This window comes from Vanessa cardui, chromosome 1 (assembly GCF_905220365.1).
Source record: "Vanessa cardui chromosome 1, ilVanCard2.1, whole genome shotgun sequence".
NCBI lineage: Eukaryota > Metazoa > Arthropoda > Insecta > Lepidoptera > Nymphalidae > Vanessa > Vanessa cardui.
The window spans coordinates 15495500-15517964 of record NC_061123.1 but is presented as its reverse complement, the minus strand read 5'-3'; the positions used below and the strand labels follow the sequence as shown (position 1 = coordinate 15517964).

The following is a 22465-nucleotide window of genomic DNA, read 5'->3' as shown; positions in this document are numbered from 1 at the left end:
TATAGTATCTGTACACTAATTTGTATGTCTTTTTGGCTAATCTTAGACATCAGCTGGAACTATGGATAAGATTAATCTACTAAATTACGGACAGTTAAATAATACTGCACTTTGAGAAAATTTACTTTATTCACCTCAATAATACTGAAGCAAAATCAATCGTATAAATAAATAATAAAAGTTTTTAAAAATACACTTAACAATAACAAGATTCGAAATATATTATCTATCAATTGACTAGAATAATTTAGTGTGATGGCGGCTAAACGGCGATTGACAGATTAAATTATTTTTAAAAGCAGTCACTTTTTTAATAGTTAATAATAGTGGTGTAACTTATGATTATTGTAGATAGGAAATATGAGCTTCAATTTGTTAATTTTTAGTTAGCTGAGTCATTTGCTATATTAGTTAACAAAATGAATCATCTATTTACAACGAATAAATAATTTTATATAATTAATGAAAAATTTAATAGATAATAGAAATTAATTTTATGCTTATGTCTAAAACATATGTAAATAAATATATATAAAAAAGTTTTTATTTTACATCTAAACAACGATATTTAAATGATAATTAACCCGGGAACATTTTAACAGATTAAAAATTATTCGATAAATAATTTAACCGTATATTAATTAATTGGTCCTAAGCCCCGCATGAGGATGTCAGTGGTCAGCGGCTGGAGGAGGTGGTGAGCAACTCGTCAGTGATGCTGTTGGACCTGGTGAGGATGCGCGGTGACCCGAACGAGGCGAGCGTGTCGGCTTGTGACGCTTCTTTGGATTTGCGTTCGTGGTATTCGTCAGAGAATTCCTGAATAAATACATTTAAAACTTTGTAAAAAATTCAAAACAAGTAAAAAAACAATAAAAAATAAATTAACCTTTTTTTAGGACGTAAGTTAATTTTATTTGAAGTTTGAAGAAAGAAAGACAGAACTTCAAATAAAATTATTTAAAATTACAAATAACAAGGATTTAATGCATAGCTCGAGTTATGTTAGTCTAAATATAGCTAGAGAGAAACCTTTAGTCTGTTGGAGAGGAAGACTGCTCTCTCTCGCTTGCGTTGCGTGAAGTCTGAATGTGCGAGCCAGCGGTGTTCATGGCACTCCTCCGCTGTCGGCCGCTTCAGTGGAACCTTCTTGAACACCAACATCAGGAAGCGCGTCGCCTCCTAGAGACACACATTCAGTATACATTTAAATTCAGATTAACCAACTCCACCTAGCAAAATTGTTTCATCCAGCAGACAATCATGAATAAACAGTTCATAGGATTTTCAAATAACTTTGTTTTCACGAAATACTTTAAGGCAACTTAATGCATATAAAATCATGTAAAGATAGGCAAATAGAATCACAAAATTAACGTTTTTCGGTGATTTCCAATTTCTACGAACCTGCGTAATCTCCTTGTATAGGTGTTCAAAGCGATACCGAACGAAAGAGATGTTCTGCTTGGTCTCCGCGTCATCGGTTCCGCGGAAGGGGGAGACTCCAGACAGAAGGATGTAGGCCAGCACGCCCAGTGACCAGATATCGGTTTGTGGGTACGCCGCCTCGTCGTTTATGATCTCCGGTGCTGAAAAGGAGGAATTCTATCTTAGTTAATCCTTATCGTATGTACATATTAGTTAAAAAAAGTCAGTTTAAGAAAAATAATTGTAACAATGCCAAATTATAAGGAATTACTAATATTCATATCCACTCCACCTAAAGCTTGTGTTAATAGTATTGAGGACAAAGCCCAATGGATCAGGGTCGATTCTAATCTTTTTTACATATCTAAGCGGCTCCGAAACCATTGAACTATTGACGCTTCCGATTTATATTAATATATTGCTTTTTTACCTTTGTATTCCAGTTCACCGACTTGTGGTACACTGGTTCCTAGCTTGGTGACTCTGTGAGCTGACCCGAAGTCTATCAGCTTAACTTGGATGGACCGGACGGAAGCCATTACCACGTTATCGGGCTGCAAGTCTAGATGGCAGTACCCTCGCCAGTGGAGGTATTGCAGACCGTCTAAAGCTTGCGTTATTATCGTAGCTACCATCTGCTCAGAATAGTCGTGGCGGCTCGAGAGGTAAGTTAAAACATCTGCACCCTGCAGTTTTTCTAGAATCAAGGCCGCAACAGGAGAGCCAGGGATCTGATAAGCTCCTAATAAATTCGATATTCTTTCGTGCCTCAGTTTTCTTAGGCAACTGAACTCCCTCTGCACTTGGATCTCGGTCTCCGGCCTGACCTCCAGGATCTTCGCTACAACTACGTTGTCGGTCGTCTTATCAACGCCTTTCACGACAATCGAGAACTTTCCTCGCCAAAGTTCTGATATAAAACTGTAACGTTCTGAAAAGTTCTGTGTCGCGTCCCAGTCGATTGGGTTATCTTCCGTCGCATAGTCTAATTTCGGTCGGTCTTCGTGTAATACGATCTCTTGTCCTGACTCTGTTATTTGCTGCAGATGCCTCATCGCTTTTGTGACTTCGATTTTCGGAGCTCCGGCCTCCTTCGTCTTGATTAGAGCCGTTGGTATTCCCTTGTCGCTCCATCCAATTCTGTTGCGAGAAGACAATCTGAACTGGTAACTTGTATCCGGCTCGAGGTCTCTAACGACGAAGAACTCATGGTCGATGTTTTCGGCCACTGTATTCCATTCTACACTGTCACCCTTCTTGTACTGAAGGCTGTAGCAAACTACAGGGGAGTTGCCATCATATTTTGGTTGCTTCCAACGCAAGAGTACTTCCCTATCTGATACTTCTGTAGCTGTTGGACTGTCCGGTGCATCTGGGTTGGTGGCCTCTACGATTCTTGTTCTTGCGACCGTTTGTCCAACCTTATTCCGAGCTACGACCTTATAGAAACCTATATCATGGTGCATAGCGGGGTCGAACCTGAGGGTAGATCTTCCTTCCTCGTCTTCGATAATCTTGATGCGCTGTCCTTCTGCTATGACCATGTCGTTTTTGAACCATTGGATGACTGGCTTGGGGTCACCAACAGCATAGCAAGAGAGTTGCGTCTGTTCGCCCTCCTGCACCGGAAGTACTTGTGGCTTCTCTCTGAAGAATGGCAGTTGACCATCCTTCTTGGATTCCATGAATGCCTGCGCCTCTGCGTAGCTGTCGAGTCTCGTGCCGAGTTCGTGTCGGAGTCGTCGGATGGTGTAGCTCTCGGAGCCGTAGTTGTTGATTCTCTCGCGCCTTTCATCGTCGATTTCCTCGTCCATAATATCGGTGAAACGTCTTCGTTCGCGGATAATCGGAGTCTGAAACAAAATACATAAGTTAAATTATTGTGAATTATAAAAGAAAAACAACCGAGGTAATATACTTTTGTTGGATTTGTTCGATGTTTCCTTTCATTGATTAATTTGTATACAATGAATATGTAATGTGTTTTTGATTTGACTTTGATTTAAATCTTACTCGAGGGTCGTATGCGTCCTGTATGCTGAGGCTGTACCCTGGCGAGCGGTGGCAGGCCACTTTCATGTACTCGCGAAGCCGTACTGGGAACTGAGTGTCTCTCAGTTGCAACAGATACGTGTCTGGGCCGTTTTGGTAACTGAAAATCAATAAATATAAGTAACTTTTCTAATAAAACGTTTTTTGAAGTAGATTTTTACATCGTTAATGTTAACTACTTAAGAAGAAGGTGATTAAGACTACGGGAAATTATTATTTAAAATTTATGGCAAAATAAGAATCTTAACCTCTCAACGATCTCAATGATTTTTCACGTGCTTAATTTGTGCTTAATTAATCTATGCTTGAAGAATCACCTAAACTTCGTCCCGTAGGGAGGGGAGACCTTAGTCCAGCTGCAAATTATTTGCAGAGTGTCTCATTCTTTTTTATTTTTTTATAATAATAGAAAAACTTACACGTATAATCAGAAAAAAGTAGTAGTAGTAGTATTAAAAAAATAACGATAAATATTTGTCGATAGAATATAATACTTACTGGCTCTCCGACTTAGCAGATACCTCCCAGTCGGGATGCTCCCATTGCTTGAATTTGATGTCCCAATCACCTGGTTTCCTTTCGTGAGATGCGCGGTCACGGTCTGGGGTTCCTATAAGTTGAAATATTTTATGTAATCAAACATTGATAAATAAAAATGTCAAGTACAAAAATAATATTCATTATTTTATTATTTGCAACGTCCTAAACGTTGCAAATAACTTTTAAAAACAATTTTATAAAGTCTTATATGTAGTATTGGTCTTATGTGTAGTTTTACGTCGAATTATTATTTAACAAAAATATTGCATTATTTTATTGTCACTTATTTTGATAATGTTATGATTACTGCGTCAGTATTATGTTACATACCTTCGGGAGTGTAAATTTCGCCGGGTGGGTAGACCATTTTGGACGGATGGTCAAAGGCACCACTCAACGGCCGGCGACGGAACCACGTGCGGCACTGCGCGTTACTTGTCCAGTCTCTGTAGGCAGAGCATTGTAATCGTAAAATAAATCAGGAAGACAATGGAATCCCGATAAGAGGAATTCCATACAAAAGAGTAACAAATGACCAACCTGTAGAGGTTATAGTAGTTCCTGAGCCTGTCCGTAGTGATGACGTATTCGTCGTCGTAGATCCTGTCGGCGCGCAGCAGCCACGGGTGCGCCAGCGCCGCGTCCACGTCGAGGCGGTCGTGCCAGCGCACCTGCAGCAGGCGCGTGATGAAGTCCCGGCTCTCGGCGCTGAAGCGAGACCACCAGTCCTCGTCGTGCCACGACCACGAGCCCGCGCGCACGTTGGTCAGCGTCTCGCGGTCGTTCGCTCCGCGGAACGGCGAGTGGCCGCTGAGCAGGATGTACGTGATGATGCCCACACTCCACATGTCGGACGCGAAGGACACGCCCTCGCCGTTGGCCACTTCGGGCGACACGAACTCGGGCATGCCGTAGTCCAGGGACGCGTACTTGTTCATCTGTATGCGGCGGGACAGGCCGAAGTCGCAAATCTTCAGCAGATCGCTGCCTGCGTGTGACAGGAGCAGCTCGCCGATCTACAGATAAGTATATATAAATGTTAAAACTTAACTTTTTTAAATAACTTTAGCAGCGACAAGGTTTACTATGTGATAAGGCATTTTAATGAATGGTTTATTTTGTGAAAAATTACATCCCTGTATTTCATTTAGAAGCATTGCTTTATAAATCGTCGTTCTACTTACAGTTAGACCGAGATGGGCGACACTGTTGTCGTGCATGTGCTTGAGTCCTCTCAGCAGCTGCCGCACGTAGCCCGCAACCTCACGTTCCGTGTATCCTTGACTGCGAAGCAAGCGGTCTCTGCGGGAAGACAAGTTTACATGAATAGAATTGAAGTTCTAATAGTGATAGCGGGGCGAGTGTGGTGATGTGGCGTTGTGGGCGCTCACCGGACGAGCTCCCCGCCCGCCGCCAGCTCGGACACGAGCGCCAGCGTGTGGTCGTGCTCGTAGGCGTCGTACAGCCGCACGAGGTGGCGGTCGTTCAGTATGTTCATGATGTCCAGCTCGTTCTTCATGAAAGGCTTCAGCTCCGAGTGACCGTGCATTATCTTCGCGGCGTAGTTGCGACCTGTCCATTTATACGAAAGAGGGTGTGAGCCTATTCAGTTAATTTAAATAAAAAATATTATTGTTAATATTATTTTGTACATTTACTGTGAACTTATTGTGCCGTTTACACATTTTAATAGCTCTGTTGATTGTAAACAGTTTGATGATCCAATAATTATAAATAATGGTACCTAATTTATATTAAATTATTTTTATCATCGGGATTTTTAATGTACTACAATCTCTCTTTTCCTTAATGGAGATATGTCCTATTAAGGATGGTGGTTGCTTACCGCTCGTGCGTTCCGCGGCGTGGTAGACGACGCCCTGCACTCCGCGGCCGAGCTCGTCGCCCAGGTCGTAGTAGTCGCCGAAGGGTTTCGAGCTCGCCTTAATGCGGGGTGGATATTCGCGAGTCCTACAACACATTTCTTGATGGTAGGGCTTTGTGCAATCCCGTCTGGGTAGGTACCACCCACTCATTAGTTATTCTACCGCCAAATAACAGTACTCAGTATTGATGTGTTCCGGTTTGAAGGGTGAGTGAGCCAGTGTAACTACAGGCACAAGGGACATAACATCTTAGTTCCCAAGGTTGGTGGCGCATTGACGATGTAAGGAATAGTTAATATTTCTTACAGCGTGATTGTCTATGGGTGATGGTGACCACTTACCATCAGGTGGCCCATATGCTCGTCCGCCAACCTATACCATAAAAAAACACAATGTTCACATCACCACGGGTGACTCGAAATGACCGAAAATTGAGATCGACTGTACCAGTACTTTGAGTCCTACCTGGCGGAGTATTCGTGCTCGTTCTCCTCAACGTACAGCATGGCGGAGGCGCTGACCGCGCCCGCCACGTTACGCGCCGACACGGAGTACAGACCCTCGTCCTTCAGCATCACGTCGCTGATAGTCAGCACCACCGTGTCCGGTTCGATGAAGTGCATCTGAAATAAGTCAATCTCATTGGTTATTTATGATAAATATTACAAACTAATGTGAAGTTATAAAACAAGTATGTATGACGACCTCCGTGGTCGAGTGGTGTTTACCCTGGTTTTCATGGGTACGCCACTCTGAGGTCCCGGGTTCGATTCCCGGCCGAGTCGATGTAGATTACCATTAGTTTTCTATGTTGTCTTGGGTCTGGGTGTTTGTGGTACCGTCGTTACTTCTGATTTTCCATAACACAAGTGCTTCAGCTACTTACATTGGGATCAGAGTAATGTATGTGATGTTGTCTCATATTTTTTTATTTATTTTATAAGTGCAAAAGAATAAAGTGCCAAATTCATCATGTGAAAAAGCGATTTGAAAGCAATAAGACTAGCATTTAACACTCGCCTTGATCCTAGAGCTCTGCGCCAGCGGCTGCCAGTCCTTGTACCACTTGATGTCGGGGAAGGGAACCCCGGCCACGCGCGCCTCGATGCGCGCCAGGCGCCGCTGCAGCACCACGCACTCCTCGGGGCGCTTCAGGAACGTGGGGTACTCGGCCAGCTGCAGCCGCACTCGCTGGCGCGCCTGTCCGTGCTCGTTGCTGGCCACTGCCTCGTACCAGCCCACGTCACGCTCCAGCATCCTTTTTCATGGAATATCATTAATAAAATTAATATATTCTTAAGATTTAACTAAGTTTAGTCGTTTATCCAAAAATACGAATTAACTTTTAATACAAAAAAGATAACTATTTGTCTTAAATAAGAAATTCGAGACAATTTTAATACTAGAAAATACAAACGTAAACCCATAATATTATGAACTAAAAAGAGCATTTTGTTAAAATAACACAATAAACGTTTCAATGACTTGTCGTAGTATAAAATTAATAAAACGCTTCAACGTTGTACTCACTTATTGATAAACAGTGTAGCCTGGCCGTTTCTGGTGTAACTCCAATCGTATCGACCGCCAATCTCGATCGGTTCGTCGTTGAAGTAGTACGTCATCTTGGGTTTCGGGTAGCCGTAGACGAACCAGAACAAGTTGACATTGTGACCCTTCACGCCGTACTGCGAGTCGTATTCTTGACGGAGGAACTTGGGGGCTTGAGCGTAGCCGTCGTGAGGAGGTCGCTCGATGTCGAAGTCCCGGGGGAAGTAGGGCGATGTCTCGGGCCTGAAGTCGATGCCCGGTTCGAGGTAGGGCACGAATTTGGGCGGGTCGGGCTCGAGCTTGGCGCGATGGGTGTTGGCGTAGGGCGAGGGGTCGCTTACGCCATACTTGTTCTCGACACGCACGCGGAACTTATAGTCGCGGAAGGGCTCCAGGTTGCGTATGTCACACACGCAGGACCGCAGCCCTGTGCGCGCCGTGAACCAGTCGCCGTCCGGTACCTCGCACATCTCTACCTGCATGTGTCACAACATGTTCAATAATAAGATTCTATAATTTACACATATTCCTAGCTTACATTACAAAACACAAAGGGTAAAATTAACATAACAAAAGAAGCATTTCTGCTATTCTCTTAAAAAAATAGTTGATTGTTTACAATACGTGATGTTTTTGTAGCTAAAAATTTAATATAAACTGACCTGGTAAGTAACGGGGAATCTCGGCTGATGCGGGATAGATGGCTTCCAGGACAAAGTGAGATGACGGTCAGCCATACGTGAGATGATCGGTTTGTCCGTGAGTGGCATTGGCACGCCAGTTTTCTTCATTTTATCAAAATCACTGTATTGTTCTGACATAGGCTTCTTTCCAGTTTGAGGCTCCAAAGCTGTAAAAATAAAAAACCGATAGAATCCTGAATATTTTATACTGTTTTTAAATTATAATTTTCCAATAAAAGTAATTTTTACATCTTAGTTTTCCGAGATGTTGTTAATTCAAGAAGATAAATAAAACAAAATAAATAAAATAAAGAACTGGCTGACTTACTATTTTTGTTACCATTTCAATTTATTTCTTAGTCATTCCTTATGATTGATTGATTAATTTGACTATTAAAAAAAACGAGAAAAGTAGTTTTATGTACAGTTGAGGTAAGAGAAGGCTCGTCACCTTAAGATTTATTTTCGTGTGCTCAGTATGAGCGATAATCTGCTTTACCGATCGATAATGACATATCGGTCACAATGGTTTGATGTTTAGATTCAAAAGGTACTAAGAGTTAAGTCTTAATGTTGTCTTAAATTTTCGCGATTATTACACATTTAAATAAAACTAGTTATAACGGATTTTAATCGCGTATATTAATTATTTTGGACATCCCGACGTTTCGAGCACTTTACAGCGTTCGTGGTCACGGGTAGACTAAGGTGTCATTTGTCTATTTGAAGAACGGGATGTCCAAAATAATTAATATACGCGATTAAAATCCATTATAACTAGTTCAAGACTTGATACAGGAATGAATTTGAAAACTGACGAAGGTTTTCTTACTCTAACTATACATTCAAAGTTTAATCTAAAAGGATATCACACATTTTTAATAGCCTACGCTACGGTACGGTATGCTCCTACTCACTGTCGTAAATAAGCTGCGCGGTACACGAGTCCTCTCCGTGTGGGTTGTAGATCCTACAGCGGTAAGTGGCCACGTCTTCAGGCACCACGCCGCTGATGGTCAGCCGTAGAAGACCAGTAGTCTCCTGCTCTATGCGTATGCGTTCGCTGGGGAACAGCTTGACGTCGTTGCGGAACCTTAATGAAATATTACTAATATAGTTACAGAAGAATATGTCACAAAATTATTTGCACCAAATTTAATTCTGTATAGAGACAAAAGATCAACTTCTTTCACTTATCTTTTAAAATGTAAGATAAATGTTCATTAGAGGCAATGGTGAATCTATTCATCATGCAAATAATCGAAAGGAATAGTCGGCCTTGTGAATAAAATCGTGTGCGTTTTACCGTACTCGAAAATTAATTATAATATATTGTAAAATGAGGACCGCAATACTTGCTATGTCTTAAGTACATAAGTAGCGTGTATGTTTAATAAGGAGACGTCAATCGCTTACCACTCCACTTCCGGGTCAGGGGTTCCCGTGGCGCAGGCTGTGAACTTGGCGCTGAGACCGCGGATCACTTCTGCGTCGCCGATCTTCTTCAGGAACGATGGCGGCTCCACCTTTTGTTTACGTCCGCTACAAAGTTGGTCACAAATATTATACTTGTGGCACAAACTTAAGATAAACATAAAAAATATATGAAATGTCCATTTGATATATGATCTATTTCATTGTAACCAATGATATTCTAATAAACAGATATGTTATATCCATACTAAAGAACACAAAAAAGTGTGCCGCGCCGGTGACCGTTTATTTTAGTTTATTTTTACATTTCGTTAAAAGTAAATAGGATAGCTTGATAAAAACAATAAGTAAAGGGGATAACTAGATGTTTTAATTACGCAAAACGTATTACTACGTAATTATGATGTATTATAACGTATTACTACGTAAAACAACTAAAGGCAAACGTCCCAATTAGGACGTTTTCTAGTCTTCACTTTTTGCGAGTTAATAACATATCTGTTTACTACAACATCATTGATTGTAACCTATAAGTTATTCGCTCTTTTCACTGTTTTAACTTTCTTCCTTCCACTTACATTTTATCCACAACTTCCAGCACCGCCTCACAGCTGTCCTCTCCTTCCTTGTTCTTCGCCACACACTTGTACTGTCCCGCGTCTTCCTGAGTGATGTCCCGCACGTACAGGCAGCACGCGTCGCCGTCCCGCTTTATAGAGTACTTATCGGAAGCCTTGAGGGGACTGCCGTTCTTGTACCACGTGATTTCGGGTGTTGGGAGTCCAATAACACGCGCTGGGAACTTGGCGTCGAATGTTGGAAGCTGGTCGAGGAAACATTATTATTATTATGTAGTAATAACAATAAGATGCTATATATATCTCTAAACATATTGGTATAGTACGACACAACTTAGATTTAGCATCAAATAGCAGCAGAAAATTCGTAAAACCGATCACGATCCGAATTAAGTACGCTATCCCAAATTATCAATATTGATTTCTTATGTGAATACGATCTTCAAATGTAATAACTTGTAATATCATATGTCCGAATATATTCGTCAATTTGACACGTAGATTTACATGAACTTGCTTTCTCAGGCTGAACTGACGCGAAAATCTATAGCGACGAATAGCGTCAAATCGCGCGATAGGGAACTTTTTCTATTTGTTGTATAAATCGGCAATAATCGCTTTTATTGAATTTGCCAATACTACATCTTAGTTGCGTTGTACTAAATATAGGTAATTAAACATAATAGGTAACAACAATAGAAGTGTTGTGGACATTATCTCACTTGTTGCAAGTCGGTGAACTTCTGAGTGAAGCGCGGCGGCTGGAACACCTTGCGAACGTTGATCTTGCCTTCGGTGGAGTCTTCTCCCAAGGGATTCACTAATTTCACGGAGTATACACCAGCGTCGGGTAGTTCGAGAGAATTGATTTCCAAGCTAACCTGGAAATCAATGTTATAATATAGTTAAAAAAATAGAATCGTTTGGCGTTGAAAATACACGTCTAGTTTAGTATCAATGTCACTATGTAACCGACCTTCTTTCCATCACAATTGAGAAAGACCCTTTCATTAGGTTTAAGCGGCTGTCCATCCTTCGTCCAAGTGACTTGGGGCACTGGATTACCAGTGAACGGCGCGCTGATGCTCAACGGCTTGCCCTCCTCACCAGTCACCTCACGCAGACCGTGGATAAATTGTGGTCGCTCCTGCGGTACTGATGCGTCTTCGCGACCTGTTGAATATGAATTATATATATTAGACTCCAAGAATTCTGGTCGAACATAATATTTGTCATATGTAGTGTAATAAGGTATCCTTTTTGACAGGAATTACAAGTAAATAGTGTTTGTACTGACTGGCCACAGTGACGTCGGCCTCGCAGGCGCTCTGGCCCTTGTCGTTGAGCGCGATCACGCCGTAGCGGCCCGCGTCGGGCGCGCCGGCCTCGCTCAGCAGCAGCGCGTGCGAGCCGTCCGGCTGGCTGACCACGCGCACGCGCTGCCCGTCCGGCACCACCTCCTTGCCGTTGTGCGTCCTGAGGGCAAAGACATTCATACATATGTAGGGCATGTAGCAAAAGTTTTACTACGAATATAATATTTGATCATATCGTGTTATGTATTGATATGTTCATTGAAAGTAATACTGTTTTCATAGTTATAAATATTAATTTAAATAATTGTATTTAATTAGCATGACGTTGCATTTTTTAAATGTTAAAAAAGAGTAACTACTGAGTTTCTTGCCGGTTCTTCTCGGTAGAATCTACTTTCCGAACCGGTGGTAACTTCACTTAATTGTAAAATGACGATTCAAAAGTGCTTATAAAAGTCTACTTGAATAAAGTTTATTTTGATTTTGATAGTAATAATAATTGATATCATTAATATTTGAAGATTACGTTTATACGTCGATCCCATTGAATTAATTATTTACACCAAACCTCGCTTAGATTGTTTTAATATATATAAAATTTCACAATGTCATTCAATAAGTGAGAAATGGTTTTATATCCTTACCATTTGATGGTGGGCGGTGGATGTCCGATCACTTTGACTTCAAGCTTTACAGGAAAACCTTCTATGACTTTAGCAGGCTGCAGCTCTGCAATGAATGCTGGCTTACGTTCTTTTTGACCCACCTAGAATATACAAAACGTTACAATGTATTTAATAATAACAGCAGGAAACTTATCCACAATCCTATTAGAATAAATCTGAGGTATTTTGCAAAAGATCCTTGGTCGTTATTGATAAAAAATATGGCGTGACCATGTTACAAGATCATCAATATGTTATTAAAGTCTTCTATTCAATTCTGTAAAATTTTCATGCGCTGTTCAATAACTGTCACAATTGTTGCCAAAATATTTAAGAACGATGGAGTTACCTCGACTTTAGCCTTGGAAGCGACCTCGCCCAGTCTGTTAGTGACGACGAGTGAGTAGACTCCAGCATCTTCGGGACGGCAGCTGTCGATGCTGAGTCCCACCACGCCGCCTGGCTGATTGATGAAGTTAACCGCCTGGCTCGGCCGAACAGGGACACCTTGGAAGTTAACAAATACAATTACCACTTATTTTACGAGCTTAGTTTCTATATATAAATTACGAATTCTCAGTTATATTAGCACAAACATAGACACGAAGAAATCGATAATAGTTTAATAAGAAGAGCCGAGATGGCCCATTGGTTAGAACTTAGAACGCGTGCATCTTAACCGATGATTTCGTGTTTAAACCCAGGCAAGCACCACTATATATATATGTGCTTAATTTGTATTCATCTCATGCTTAGCGGTGAAGGAAAACATCGTGAGAAAACCTGCATGTGTCTAATTTCATCGAAATTCTGTCACATGTGCATTCCACCAACCCACATTGGAACAGCTTGGTGGAATATGTTCCAAACCCTCTCCTTAATGGGAGAGGAGGCCTTAGCCCAGCAGTAAGTAATTTACAGGCTTGTTACTTTACTTTACTAGTTCAAAGAAATGGAGCTAGATGATTCTGTAACGCAAAAAATATTTGAATTCATAGTAACTAGTTTGTAGTAATAGGTAATATATCATTAATTTGTTCTTTTAGTACCTAAACAAATTATTATGAAGAAAATCTCTGGTTCGTTTGACGATACCATAAGTTACATATTTCTTAATTGTGTTGTTTAACTTTATTTTCAACTACCTAAAGAGTACTTACCGTCCTTGAACCACTTGACCTCAGGTGCTGGGAATGCCATGACTCTGGCTTCAAGCTGCACAGGTTGCCCTACGACCACTTTAACATCCTCCAATTCTTGACTGAATGAAGGTTTACGAGGTGTCGCTGGAAATCAAAGGCGTATTTATAGGCAACATACAAAATACTTTTGTATACTCATATCTAGGTTCTTATATTTTGTTTTATTGAATGTATTGGTAAAAATGGGTTTCAAGATTTAAGAAACACAATTTTAATTGAGTTTTAATTAGCTGGCTAAAATATTGCACATTTTACTTCACTGGTAACAAAGACAGATTGAATCTTGTTTTCAAAACATTTTCTTGATTGATTTAACTTATATTTCTCATTTCTTATTGTTGTAGTATTCATCAACTCACGGTTTACGGCTACAGCGCAAATGGCCATATGCTCTCCACTGGGGTTGTTGATGACCAGCTTGTAGGCGCCGCAGTCCGCAGGGGTAACGTGGTCGATGGTTAGCTTCACAGTACCGTCGGGCAGTGCCGTTTGTTTCACGTGTGGGTCGTCAGGTGAAAGCTCGACGCCATCCTTTAACCTATAGACCAGTTTCAAGTTGAAATATAATTCTATTATTTAAACAAAATATTAGGATATACATATTGCTAGTTGTAGAGTGTATCAGTATCATCTTCTTTAACAACAACAGCCTGTAAATTTCTCACTGCTGGGCTAAGGTCTCTTCTCCATTTGAGGAGAAGGTTTAGAACATATTCCACCCCATTGATCCAATGCGGGTTAATGGAATACACAAGGGACAAAATTTCTATGCATGTTTACTCATGATTTCCTTCGCCGCCGAGCACGAGATGAATCATATACACAAATTAAGCACATGAATATTCAGTGGTGCTTGCCTGGGTTTACACCCTCAATCATCGGTTAAGATGCACGCCTTCTAACCGTTGGGCCATCTTGGCTCACAACACACTCCTTTAACAAGATCTTTAGTAAGTAATAAGGACGTACCATTTCGCAGTAGGTATGGGACTACCATCGACCTTGGCCTTCAGTTCCAAAGGCTCCCCTTCGTCCACGTCCTTTTGCCGGTCCAGCTTGTGTGAGAAGCCCGGTGGGATCTGAGCGAGGGAGATCATCGCCTCGCACTCCGCCTCACCAGACACACTCATTGCACGGACAGTGTACTGTAAAAAAAAAAGTTTATTGCCAATTTTATGAACCAATATTGATTAATTATTTTTATTTATTTATTTAGGGTTATCAAATAAATCAGTTACACTATGTAAAATATAATATAAAACAATAAAGAGAAAAAAATATAGGGAAAAAGAACAATCACCTTAAATAACGGAGACCTTACTTAATTAAAAAAAAAAACGAAAAAACTACATATACTAAACAAACCAAAAAATCTATACGATACAAAAATCTGAACTACTATTAATATTTGCTTAGGGTAGTTTTGGTATCTTTTAAATTTTTTTGTGAAATTGAATTAATGAGTCATTAATGAGTCTATTATTGTTGTGTATTATTGTATAATTGTTGTGAAATTATCTATTATTGTTGTGTAACTTCAATTTTAAACGATATTAACCTTGCCAGCGTCACTAGCTCCAAAGTGCTTTATTTCCAGTTCGCTGTCCACCTGACCGCCAACCTCAGTGGTGATGGTGTGCCGGTCGTCGTTGACCACCTCCTTGCCGTTGAGGAACCACTTCACCTGGGGCTTGGGTACGCCATCGCATCGCACTCTCAGCGTACAGTCATCGTAATCCTTCACGATCTGCTTCTGGATTGGACGCACGAATGCTGGCTTGTCAGCTGTAATAAAAGTTACAATATATATAATACAAGTAATTTTAAAAATCACGTCGTAACAATATTAAATCTATACTAATATTATAAATGTGAAAATAACACTGTTTGTCAGTTGCTCTTTTATGATCAAGCCATTAAACCGAATTACATGAAATTAAGTATGAAGCATGCTTGAATGCATTCATGCAATCATTTTTATTTCGTCAGGTATAACGACCATCCCCTATAATGCAAGCAGAGCCGCAGGTTATAATTTTTTAATAATATTCTAAATGTAGGTTCGATGAAAGTGATTAAAATTTATATATATTACATTAGCGATCCGCTCCAGCTTATTATATTAGGTGCAATACTAATACTAAATATTCTATAGAATTTGTTTATTTATCACATTACAAACATCTAACGTTATCAGTGTTTTTTGCTATATTGTCTACTTATTTAATACTTCGTATTACATACAAAAACCTTGCTCGAATCACTCTATCTTTTAAAAAAACCGCATCAAAATCCGTTGCGTAATTTTAAAGATCTAAGCCTTCATAGGGACAGGCAGCGGTAAGCGACTTTGTTTTAAACTATGTAATGATGAAAATCTACAAAAAATGATTGCTATGATTACTAACTGTGAACATTAAGTTTAGCCTGCTGGGTGGTTTCTCCGATTTCGTTGGTGGCGGTGACGGAGTATTGACCAGCGTCCTCCAATCCCACGTTCTTTATCACCAGTTTGAAAGTTTCTGCCTCGCGGTCTTCAATGATTTCGTGACGTGCTGACGGTTGAATGACATACCCATCTTTACTCCTGAAATAGCAAGGAAGACACATTTAATACCGTAATATACTAGAAATTGTTAATCAACCTCTGATACTGAAACAAAGTCATCATTCTTGTTCACTATAAGTTTTTAAATAGAGCTATCAAATGATGAACTAAGTAGCTAAATTGCAACAAAAAATTAAGCAGTTGTTAACAATTAAAAATAGTACACCTCATATAGGAATCTCTCTTTGAAATTGGTTAAAATTCGAACTAGAATCGAAGCGATGAAGTGTCATACATCAAATCACTCACCACTTGACCTCAGCGATGGGATTGGCCCTAATTTTGGTGATGAAAGTAATCTCCTCGAAGGGCACAATGGTGATATCCTTCAGTGGTTCAACTTCAGGTCGTAAGAGAATATCCAGGCGTGCGGAACTCTCGCCAATACCGTACTTGTTTTTAGCTTGTACGGTGTATATACCCGTATCTGTGTGGCGACCTGGAAGCATAAAATATTATATTTAAAGTATTAATATACATTATGTATATTAATATCATAAATGTGAAAGTAACTCTGACTGTTTGTCTGTCTGTTACTCTTTCACGACCCAACCACTGAACCTAATTCGATGATATTTGGCTGACACATGACTACCAACACCCTAAAACGCGAATGAAGACGCGGGCGACTACTAGTTATTATATAATACAAGTTTTAATTAAGCTGAGTTATATAACGTGAGATTAGTTACCGTTTATTGTAACAAGGATTTAAAAATAAGTATTTTAAGTCTTTGATTTTTTCACCATGAAAAGTATAATATTGATGAAACTTATTTCGAACACTCGAGTATAGTCGATACGTATGATATCAGATTAAGGACGCTGTTCATTGTAAGTTTATTTTCATCCATTGACTTAAGAGCTTACCGGTAGGTATGTGCAGTGTGAAGGTGCACTCCTTTATGCCATGTTCGAGCTCCTTACTCTCCTCATTGACAACGAGGGTCGCATCCGGAGTCAGTTCCTTGCCGTTAAGCAGCCAGGCCACGTGCGGTAGTGGATCCGCCGTGCACACTGCCTTCAGCGTGACGGGTTCTCGTTGCATCACGCGTTGTGCCTCCAAGGGAGCGGTGAAGATGGGCTTGCGGAGGTCCGCCACGGCTGTGTAGGTTACATCATTTTCAATGTCTTGGCGTTTATAATAATTGTGAACAGAAAACTTATAGTTCTATACACTTAAGACCATGATGCACTCCACAAAATAAGATTTTTATTTAGCCATATTGTATAAAAGTGATCATGTAAAAAAAAACCTGGTGTTCGAAATAGTAGTTTGCAATACTTGAACATTGTTTGAAGTTGTTTGAATTTGTACTTGAACATTGCACATTTTATCTGGACTTTATGGGTATTTTTAAAAATATCTTCAAATACGAATAAACTCCAGATAAAATTTGTTTTAAAATATTTCAATACTCACGCGAAACTTTTAGCTCAGCCTGTAGTGTCTGCTTGCCAAGATCATTAATGACTTCGCACTGCCAATTGCCTGCATCTTTCAAATCAACAGTGTCGATCTCGAGTTTATAGAGATCACCAATATTTGTGATGTGCACTCTACCATCGGGCTTCACTTCCTGACCATCATGAAGCCAGCGGATAGTTGGCTTCGGGGTACCAGAGGCTTCGACCGTGTACACCATGGGGAGAGATTCGTAAGTGTGACCATCTTTCATGCTGCTCTCTTTGAGTTTAGGGGGTGCTGTAAGATAATATGTTCAGTAAGATTGCTAGAATTAATGGTACTTCAATATTTGATTTTTATGAGCTGTATTATTTGTAAAATAGAGCGGAATTAAGGATTTCATTTTTTATTTTGATTTGGTATTTATTAGTTAGTCTGTGGAAAATTGGAATGGAAATATTTTATATCAAAATTGCGGAAATCTTTGGGATATTTGGTTATAATAATTATTTGGGGGTAAAAATAATATAAATTTACAATACAATACAATCATAAAATATAAGAAAATAACGCTAATTTACATAGTATATAGAAGCCTTAAGAATAACTCAAAATATATATACAATTTTAATAATAGTTTCGGCGGTATATGTACAGCAGCTTAATATAACGGCTTAAACTTACCTGTGAGTAAATTGTTTTGTTTTATTTGAATCGTGTGATGTATTGTGTGATTACGTACCATTTTTGTTGCCAGGGCACTTTGATCTTTACACTAAGACTCACAAAAGCGTAAATGCCATGCACGCAAACTATCGTTTATAATATAGTGTGTACCTTAATTTTGTTGTCGCTGTAGTTTAACATCTTCGACGGAGTGGGACCCAAGTATTAGTATGCCAGAAGGAAATGTTATTACGCATGCGTTCTAAAACAAACATACGACAGAACATTAGTACAGACAAAGTAGAGATTTGCTACGGTAACATTGAAAAATCGGATATTTTCTTGTGAAACAGATTGCCAAACTTGTTGATTTTAATGGAAATTTGACTACAAAATTCCTTTGAAATGATGTTAGGGCAAATTATGGAAGAAAATATCAGATAGACAAAGAAAGCAGTTGCTTTGATTTTAAGTCAATATTTAATTAAAAGCAACATGTAGAAGATGTTATGTTTCCGGACGAACACAGCGTAGCGTTACTTTAATTATGGTTTCAGCCGCGCGCGTCAATATTTCCTCTCATAGTAAATTGTATTGACTTGACTATTACCTTTTTCATCTTCCCTGTTAATAATATCGTCTAAAATGCTCCTTTGTCTCTGGCTGCGTCTTAAAAGCTCTTCAATGTCACCGTCGGCTTCCTCTTCGACACTAAATAAACCAGCGCTAGTTTTTTTCCTTCTTTCTACTGTTGTTTCCGCCTCATTTTTAGTTATATTATCAAAACATTTACTAGGGCCTAAAACTAGTTCCTCTATGATGCGATTTTTAACATCGTTTATTTTGTTTTCGACTTGTTTAAATTCGTTTTCGTCAAATTCTTTCGAAATGTGAATGAGTTTCTCTGTGATATCGTTTTCAAAAATTTTATGGCTTTTTTCTTTCAATATGACGGTTTCCTCGTCACCTTTATCTGTTAAGTAATCTTCTTTGAAAGAAGATTGCCGTACATACGAGTCTTTGCTAAAAACTTTTCTAGTCTCGTCAATATCAAAGATAGATTTTGAGAGATCTTCTATAGATATTTCGCGTGAGAGTGAGCCGTTATGCCAGCTCATTTCATCCTCGGACATCGACATAATAGATACTGTTCTGTTGCCTAATGGTCTACCATGCCTGGAGTTGGTTTCTGCATCGGAATCAGTCTGTGGTTCCTCGATAATACCATACGTACCTCTTCTAATATGCTCTGGTATTGTATAATGTCCTATTTCAGACAGATAGTAACTGTGACTAGCAATTTCCTCAACTTCTAAGGAAGTTGTATGTGGCGTGTTAGGTTTGATAATTTTTCTATCACATTCGTCATCCTCATCATAATACACGGCACTCGAAGTCATTTTGTGTATAGTGCGCGTTTCGGCTGGACCTACCAGTTAAAATATTATTACATCGAAATTTCGAAACAGATCTTTGTTTAGATTGTATCGATCATGCAATGACTTACGCATGGTTACGTTTATATTTTTAAAATAAATATAGCAATTTAGTAGGAATGTTAGAAATTCTACTGACAGAGAAGTTAAAAATGGGAAGAAAAGGTGGTAAGCTTCGTACTGACCTGTGATAATAGCGCCCTGAGATCGAGAACTGCTCACTTTAGACACAATAATTGAACCATCGTCGCCTGACTTGAACGTTGTTACCGTTTCAAAAACTCGGCCTAAACATGACAAATCACACTTGGATGTTAAAAAAAACACAAGGGCATGCAACACTGTGAAAAACGTGAGTTTGCGTCTAGAAGCTGTTTGCGAGTCGAGAAGCTCAAAGCGCGTTTTTTACCTTCACTTTCAGCACTCAAAGGCTCTTCACTAACTGATTGTTTTTTAATGGACTTGCGTTTCGAGGATTTCAAATCATCGGCGATTATTACTTCTTCAATTACTTCCGGTTTAGTTGTGTCTTTGTTACCCTTTTGTGTCTCAGCCTGAACCTCTTCAACGACGGGCTTTTTAAGTTGCTCGTTATGGTTTTCATCCCAAACTTTGGCCTCAGCAGTTTCTGGCTCTGTTACGGATTTATCTGCTTTTTTTGATTTTGTTTCAATATCATCTGTTTTTACAGATTTGCTCTTTCCATCGTCGTTTGCGTCATCCCAGAACGACTTTTCTTCTTGTTCTTCGGGTTGGGGTTTTGCTTTCTTCGGTGTGGTTTTAACGTCATCTGTTTTGACAGATTTATTTTTTTCATCATCGTTTTCATCATCCCAGAATGACTTTTCTTCTATTTTTTCAGGTTCAGTGAGAGACTTCTCTGGTTTATCAGGAGATGATTGTTCTACCTGTTCAAACGTTACAGTTTTGACTGTAGCATCGATTTCATCAACTAAAGATTTCTCTTCCACTGTTTCTGGTTTTGTTTTTTCTTTTTTAGCCGTTTTCTTTGTATCTTCTACATCGTCTATTTGCTGTTTCTTTACCTTGCTTTCATCCTCGATTTCATTTTCAACTAAGCTTTCTTTTTTGAATCTCGAATGAACTTCTTTAGCTATCGAACACAATGAAAAATGATGACAATAAGGATTAATCAAAGTGACGTCACAAAGGTAGGATTAAAAATAAGTGCTTGGATGCTTTGTGCAAAAAGTGGTTCACACGAGAACATTCAGGTCCAGTGAATGTTTCGATGGATTATAAGTCTATTCTACGTAATTCCCGTTAAAAGGGGACATAATAAAGTATGTAAATATAAAACGTGCAATGCAGTAGTCATCTAATTTACCAATTAACTACGTTAATAGTAACTACTACTGTACCTATTTCTCTAATTCGTGGCTATCACGAGCCGCATCATTTGATTGGTCGATTGGATGATGGGCGTGTAACTTATACATTACCAGACTGTTGGTGTGTTTGTGTGAAAAGTTTTATGAAAGCTGGAACTGTGACTACATAATATATACTATTATATCTAGGAATGCTAGTATAATTACAAGTTCGGCTTCTGAATTTACTATAACATTATCCAAATAAATAATCATTTAAATTGAAGAACTTTAAATTGATCTGAATGAACATCATAAGCATGTCTTTACGCCAAAGTATTTTTATTTAAAATTCTGAGGCTTCTTTTAAACATTTTTCATTTGTCAAGAGTGGCGATTGTGTCATTGTGGTACTTACTATGCACAGTGACGGTGCTCTTGCAGGCCACGCTGCCCATTTCGTTGTCAGCACGCACCTCGTATTCACCACCATCTTCTTCCTTTACCAATGTCACCGTCAGGAAGTAATTCTCTAGCCTAAGAATACCAATATAATACCAATAAATTAAATTATTTAAAATGACATATTCATGGGCGAAAGTTTGTGCTTGTTTCCTTCTATTATTCTCTTGATCATCATAATCGGAGAGTATCAAACAAATATAATTAAACTTATTATGAACTTATAAACTATTATAATGATCTTCCTTTAAAGTTTATATGTATGAGAATTCGTTCAAAACTTAATGTTACGTAAACTTAAACTATAAGAACATATCGCTATTCATAGAAATTCCTGCTAACCTTTGGGTATCCCTCTCAATCTTAATCCTGGCATCTGTAGTCACCTCCTTTCCGTCCTTGTACCACTTGATCTTGGGTTCGGGACAGCCTTCCACTTCGACTTCTAACTTCAGTGTCTGTCCGACGTCCACAGTCATGTCTACCAAACTCTTGGTAATGCGAGGCTTTCCTAATTAAAAAAATCGAAGTGTTTTACATTATGCTTCTTTATTAAGATAAATTATTTGGACAAACAAATTAGTCTAGTGGTCATACACGGGTCCCGATCGAACATTACTTGTTTGAAATATAACTTAAAAAGTTCAATGTTTTTTTTTTTAATATCATATGATAAATTATTTCATATAAGAGAAGAATACGTTGTTACTGGCAAACATTTACTCTTAAAGATATAAAATAAATTTACAAAATTATTTGGGTTTTTTAGTTGGTTTCCTGATCTGACCAAAGAATGTAACAACCAAGAAAAATAATAAAGACTCACTATTGACAGTGAATGTAGCCTGACAGGAGTCCTCTCCCAATTCGTTGGAAACTTTGCAGGTGTACTGCCCGGACAATTCAGATGTGACTTCTTTGAGGATCAGCTTGTGTGTGCTGCCGTTGTCCAAACGCGTGTACACAGACTTCTTTTCCGTAATTTCCACATCGCCTAAGTACCTGTTTACAAATGTGTTAATAGCAACATGGATATCGGGTATTTACTTTCAGTCTGATTTAAAACAATAAATATAATTTAACTCAATGATAATTCAAGTCCTTGAAAAATTACTAAAATTTTATATAAATCAAAACACACAATTATTTTAATCTAAAATCGAAACAAAATATAGGAGCTGAGCAAAATATTATTTGAATGCTTTCATGATCGAAATGC

The 22465-nt window shown here is 39.1% G+C and overlaps 1 protein-coding gene across 9 annotated transcripts in view; it reads right to left on the bottom strand.

Annotated features, from left to right (window-relative positions):
• Nucleotides 1–110: 110 nt before the first annotated feature.
• The window catches only part of LOC124531960 (obscurin), a 107438-nt gene continuing 85083 nt past the window's right edge, over nucleotides 111–22465 (bottom strand). For 6 of the 9 annotated variants that reach the window (XM_047106611.1, XM_047106619.1, XM_047106604.1 and 3 more), the window contains 37 exons: nucleotides 22073–22248; nucleotides 21589–21757; nucleotides 21203–21321; nucleotides 19863–20567; nucleotides 19639–19740; nucleotides 18628–19446; nucleotides 17367–17648; nucleotides 16814–17047; nucleotides 16193–16382; nucleotides 15744–15922; nucleotides 14894–15120; nucleotides 14305–14480; nucleotides 13695–13873; nucleotides 13294–13419; nucleotides 12483–12640; nucleotides 12113–12234; nucleotides 11450–11628; nucleotides 11129–11325; nucleotides 10875–11033; nucleotides 10153–10397; nucleotides 9557–9682; nucleotides 9058–9233; nucleotides 8120–8307; nucleotides 7437–7933; nucleotides 6927–7164; nucleotides 6372–6529; nucleotides 5867–5991; nucleotides 5412–5592; nucleotides 5205–5322; nucleotides 4561–5036; nucleotides 4351–4466; nucleotides 3979–4090; nucleotides 3442–3580; nucleotides 1859–3281; nucleotides 1408–1589; nucleotides 1033–1182; nucleotides 111–819 (listed from right to left, as the gene is read on the bottom strand). In XM_047106611.1, coding sequence (XP_046962567.1) covers nucleotides 679–819; nucleotides 1033–1182; nucleotides 1408–1589; nucleotides 1859–3281; nucleotides 3442–3580; nucleotides 3979–4090; nucleotides 4351–4466; nucleotides 4561–5036; nucleotides 5205–5322; nucleotides 5412–5592; nucleotides 5867–5991; nucleotides 6372–6529; nucleotides 6927–7164; nucleotides 7437–7933; nucleotides 8120–8307; nucleotides 9058–9233; nucleotides 9557–9682; nucleotides 10153–10397; nucleotides 10875–11033; nucleotides 11129–11325; nucleotides 11450–11628; nucleotides 12113–12234; nucleotides 12483–12640; nucleotides 13294–13419; nucleotides 13695–13873; nucleotides 14305–14480; nucleotides 14894–15120; nucleotides 15744–15922; nucleotides 16193–16382; nucleotides 16814–17047; nucleotides 17367–17648; nucleotides 18628–19446; nucleotides 19639–19740; nucleotides 19863–20567; nucleotides 21203–21321; nucleotides 21589–21757; nucleotides 22073–22248 — 9289 coding nt within the window. In that variant the 3' untranslated portion in view covers nucleotides 111–678. The remainder of the gene's footprint in view (nucleotides 820–1032; nucleotides 1183–1407; nucleotides 1590–1858; nucleotides 3282–3441; nucleotides 3581–3978; nucleotides 4091–4350; nucleotides 4467–4560; nucleotides 5037–5204; nucleotides 5323–5411; nucleotides 5593–5866; nucleotides 5992–6371; nucleotides 6530–6926; nucleotides 7165–7436; nucleotides 7934–8119; nucleotides 8308–9057; nucleotides 9234–9556; nucleotides 9683–10152; nucleotides 10398–10874; nucleotides 11034–11128; nucleotides 11326–11449; nucleotides 11629–12112; nucleotides 12235–12482; nucleotides 12641–13293; nucleotides 13420–13694; nucleotides 13874–14304; nucleotides 14481–14893; nucleotides 15121–15743; nucleotides 15923–16192; nucleotides 16383–16813; nucleotides 17048–17366; nucleotides 17649–18627; nucleotides 19447–19638; nucleotides 19741–19862; nucleotides 20568–21202; nucleotides 21322–21588; nucleotides 21758–22072; nucleotides 22249–22465) is intronic. The other 3 variants (XM_047106580.1, XM_047106588.1, XM_047106596.1) reach the window with 3 other exon arrangements.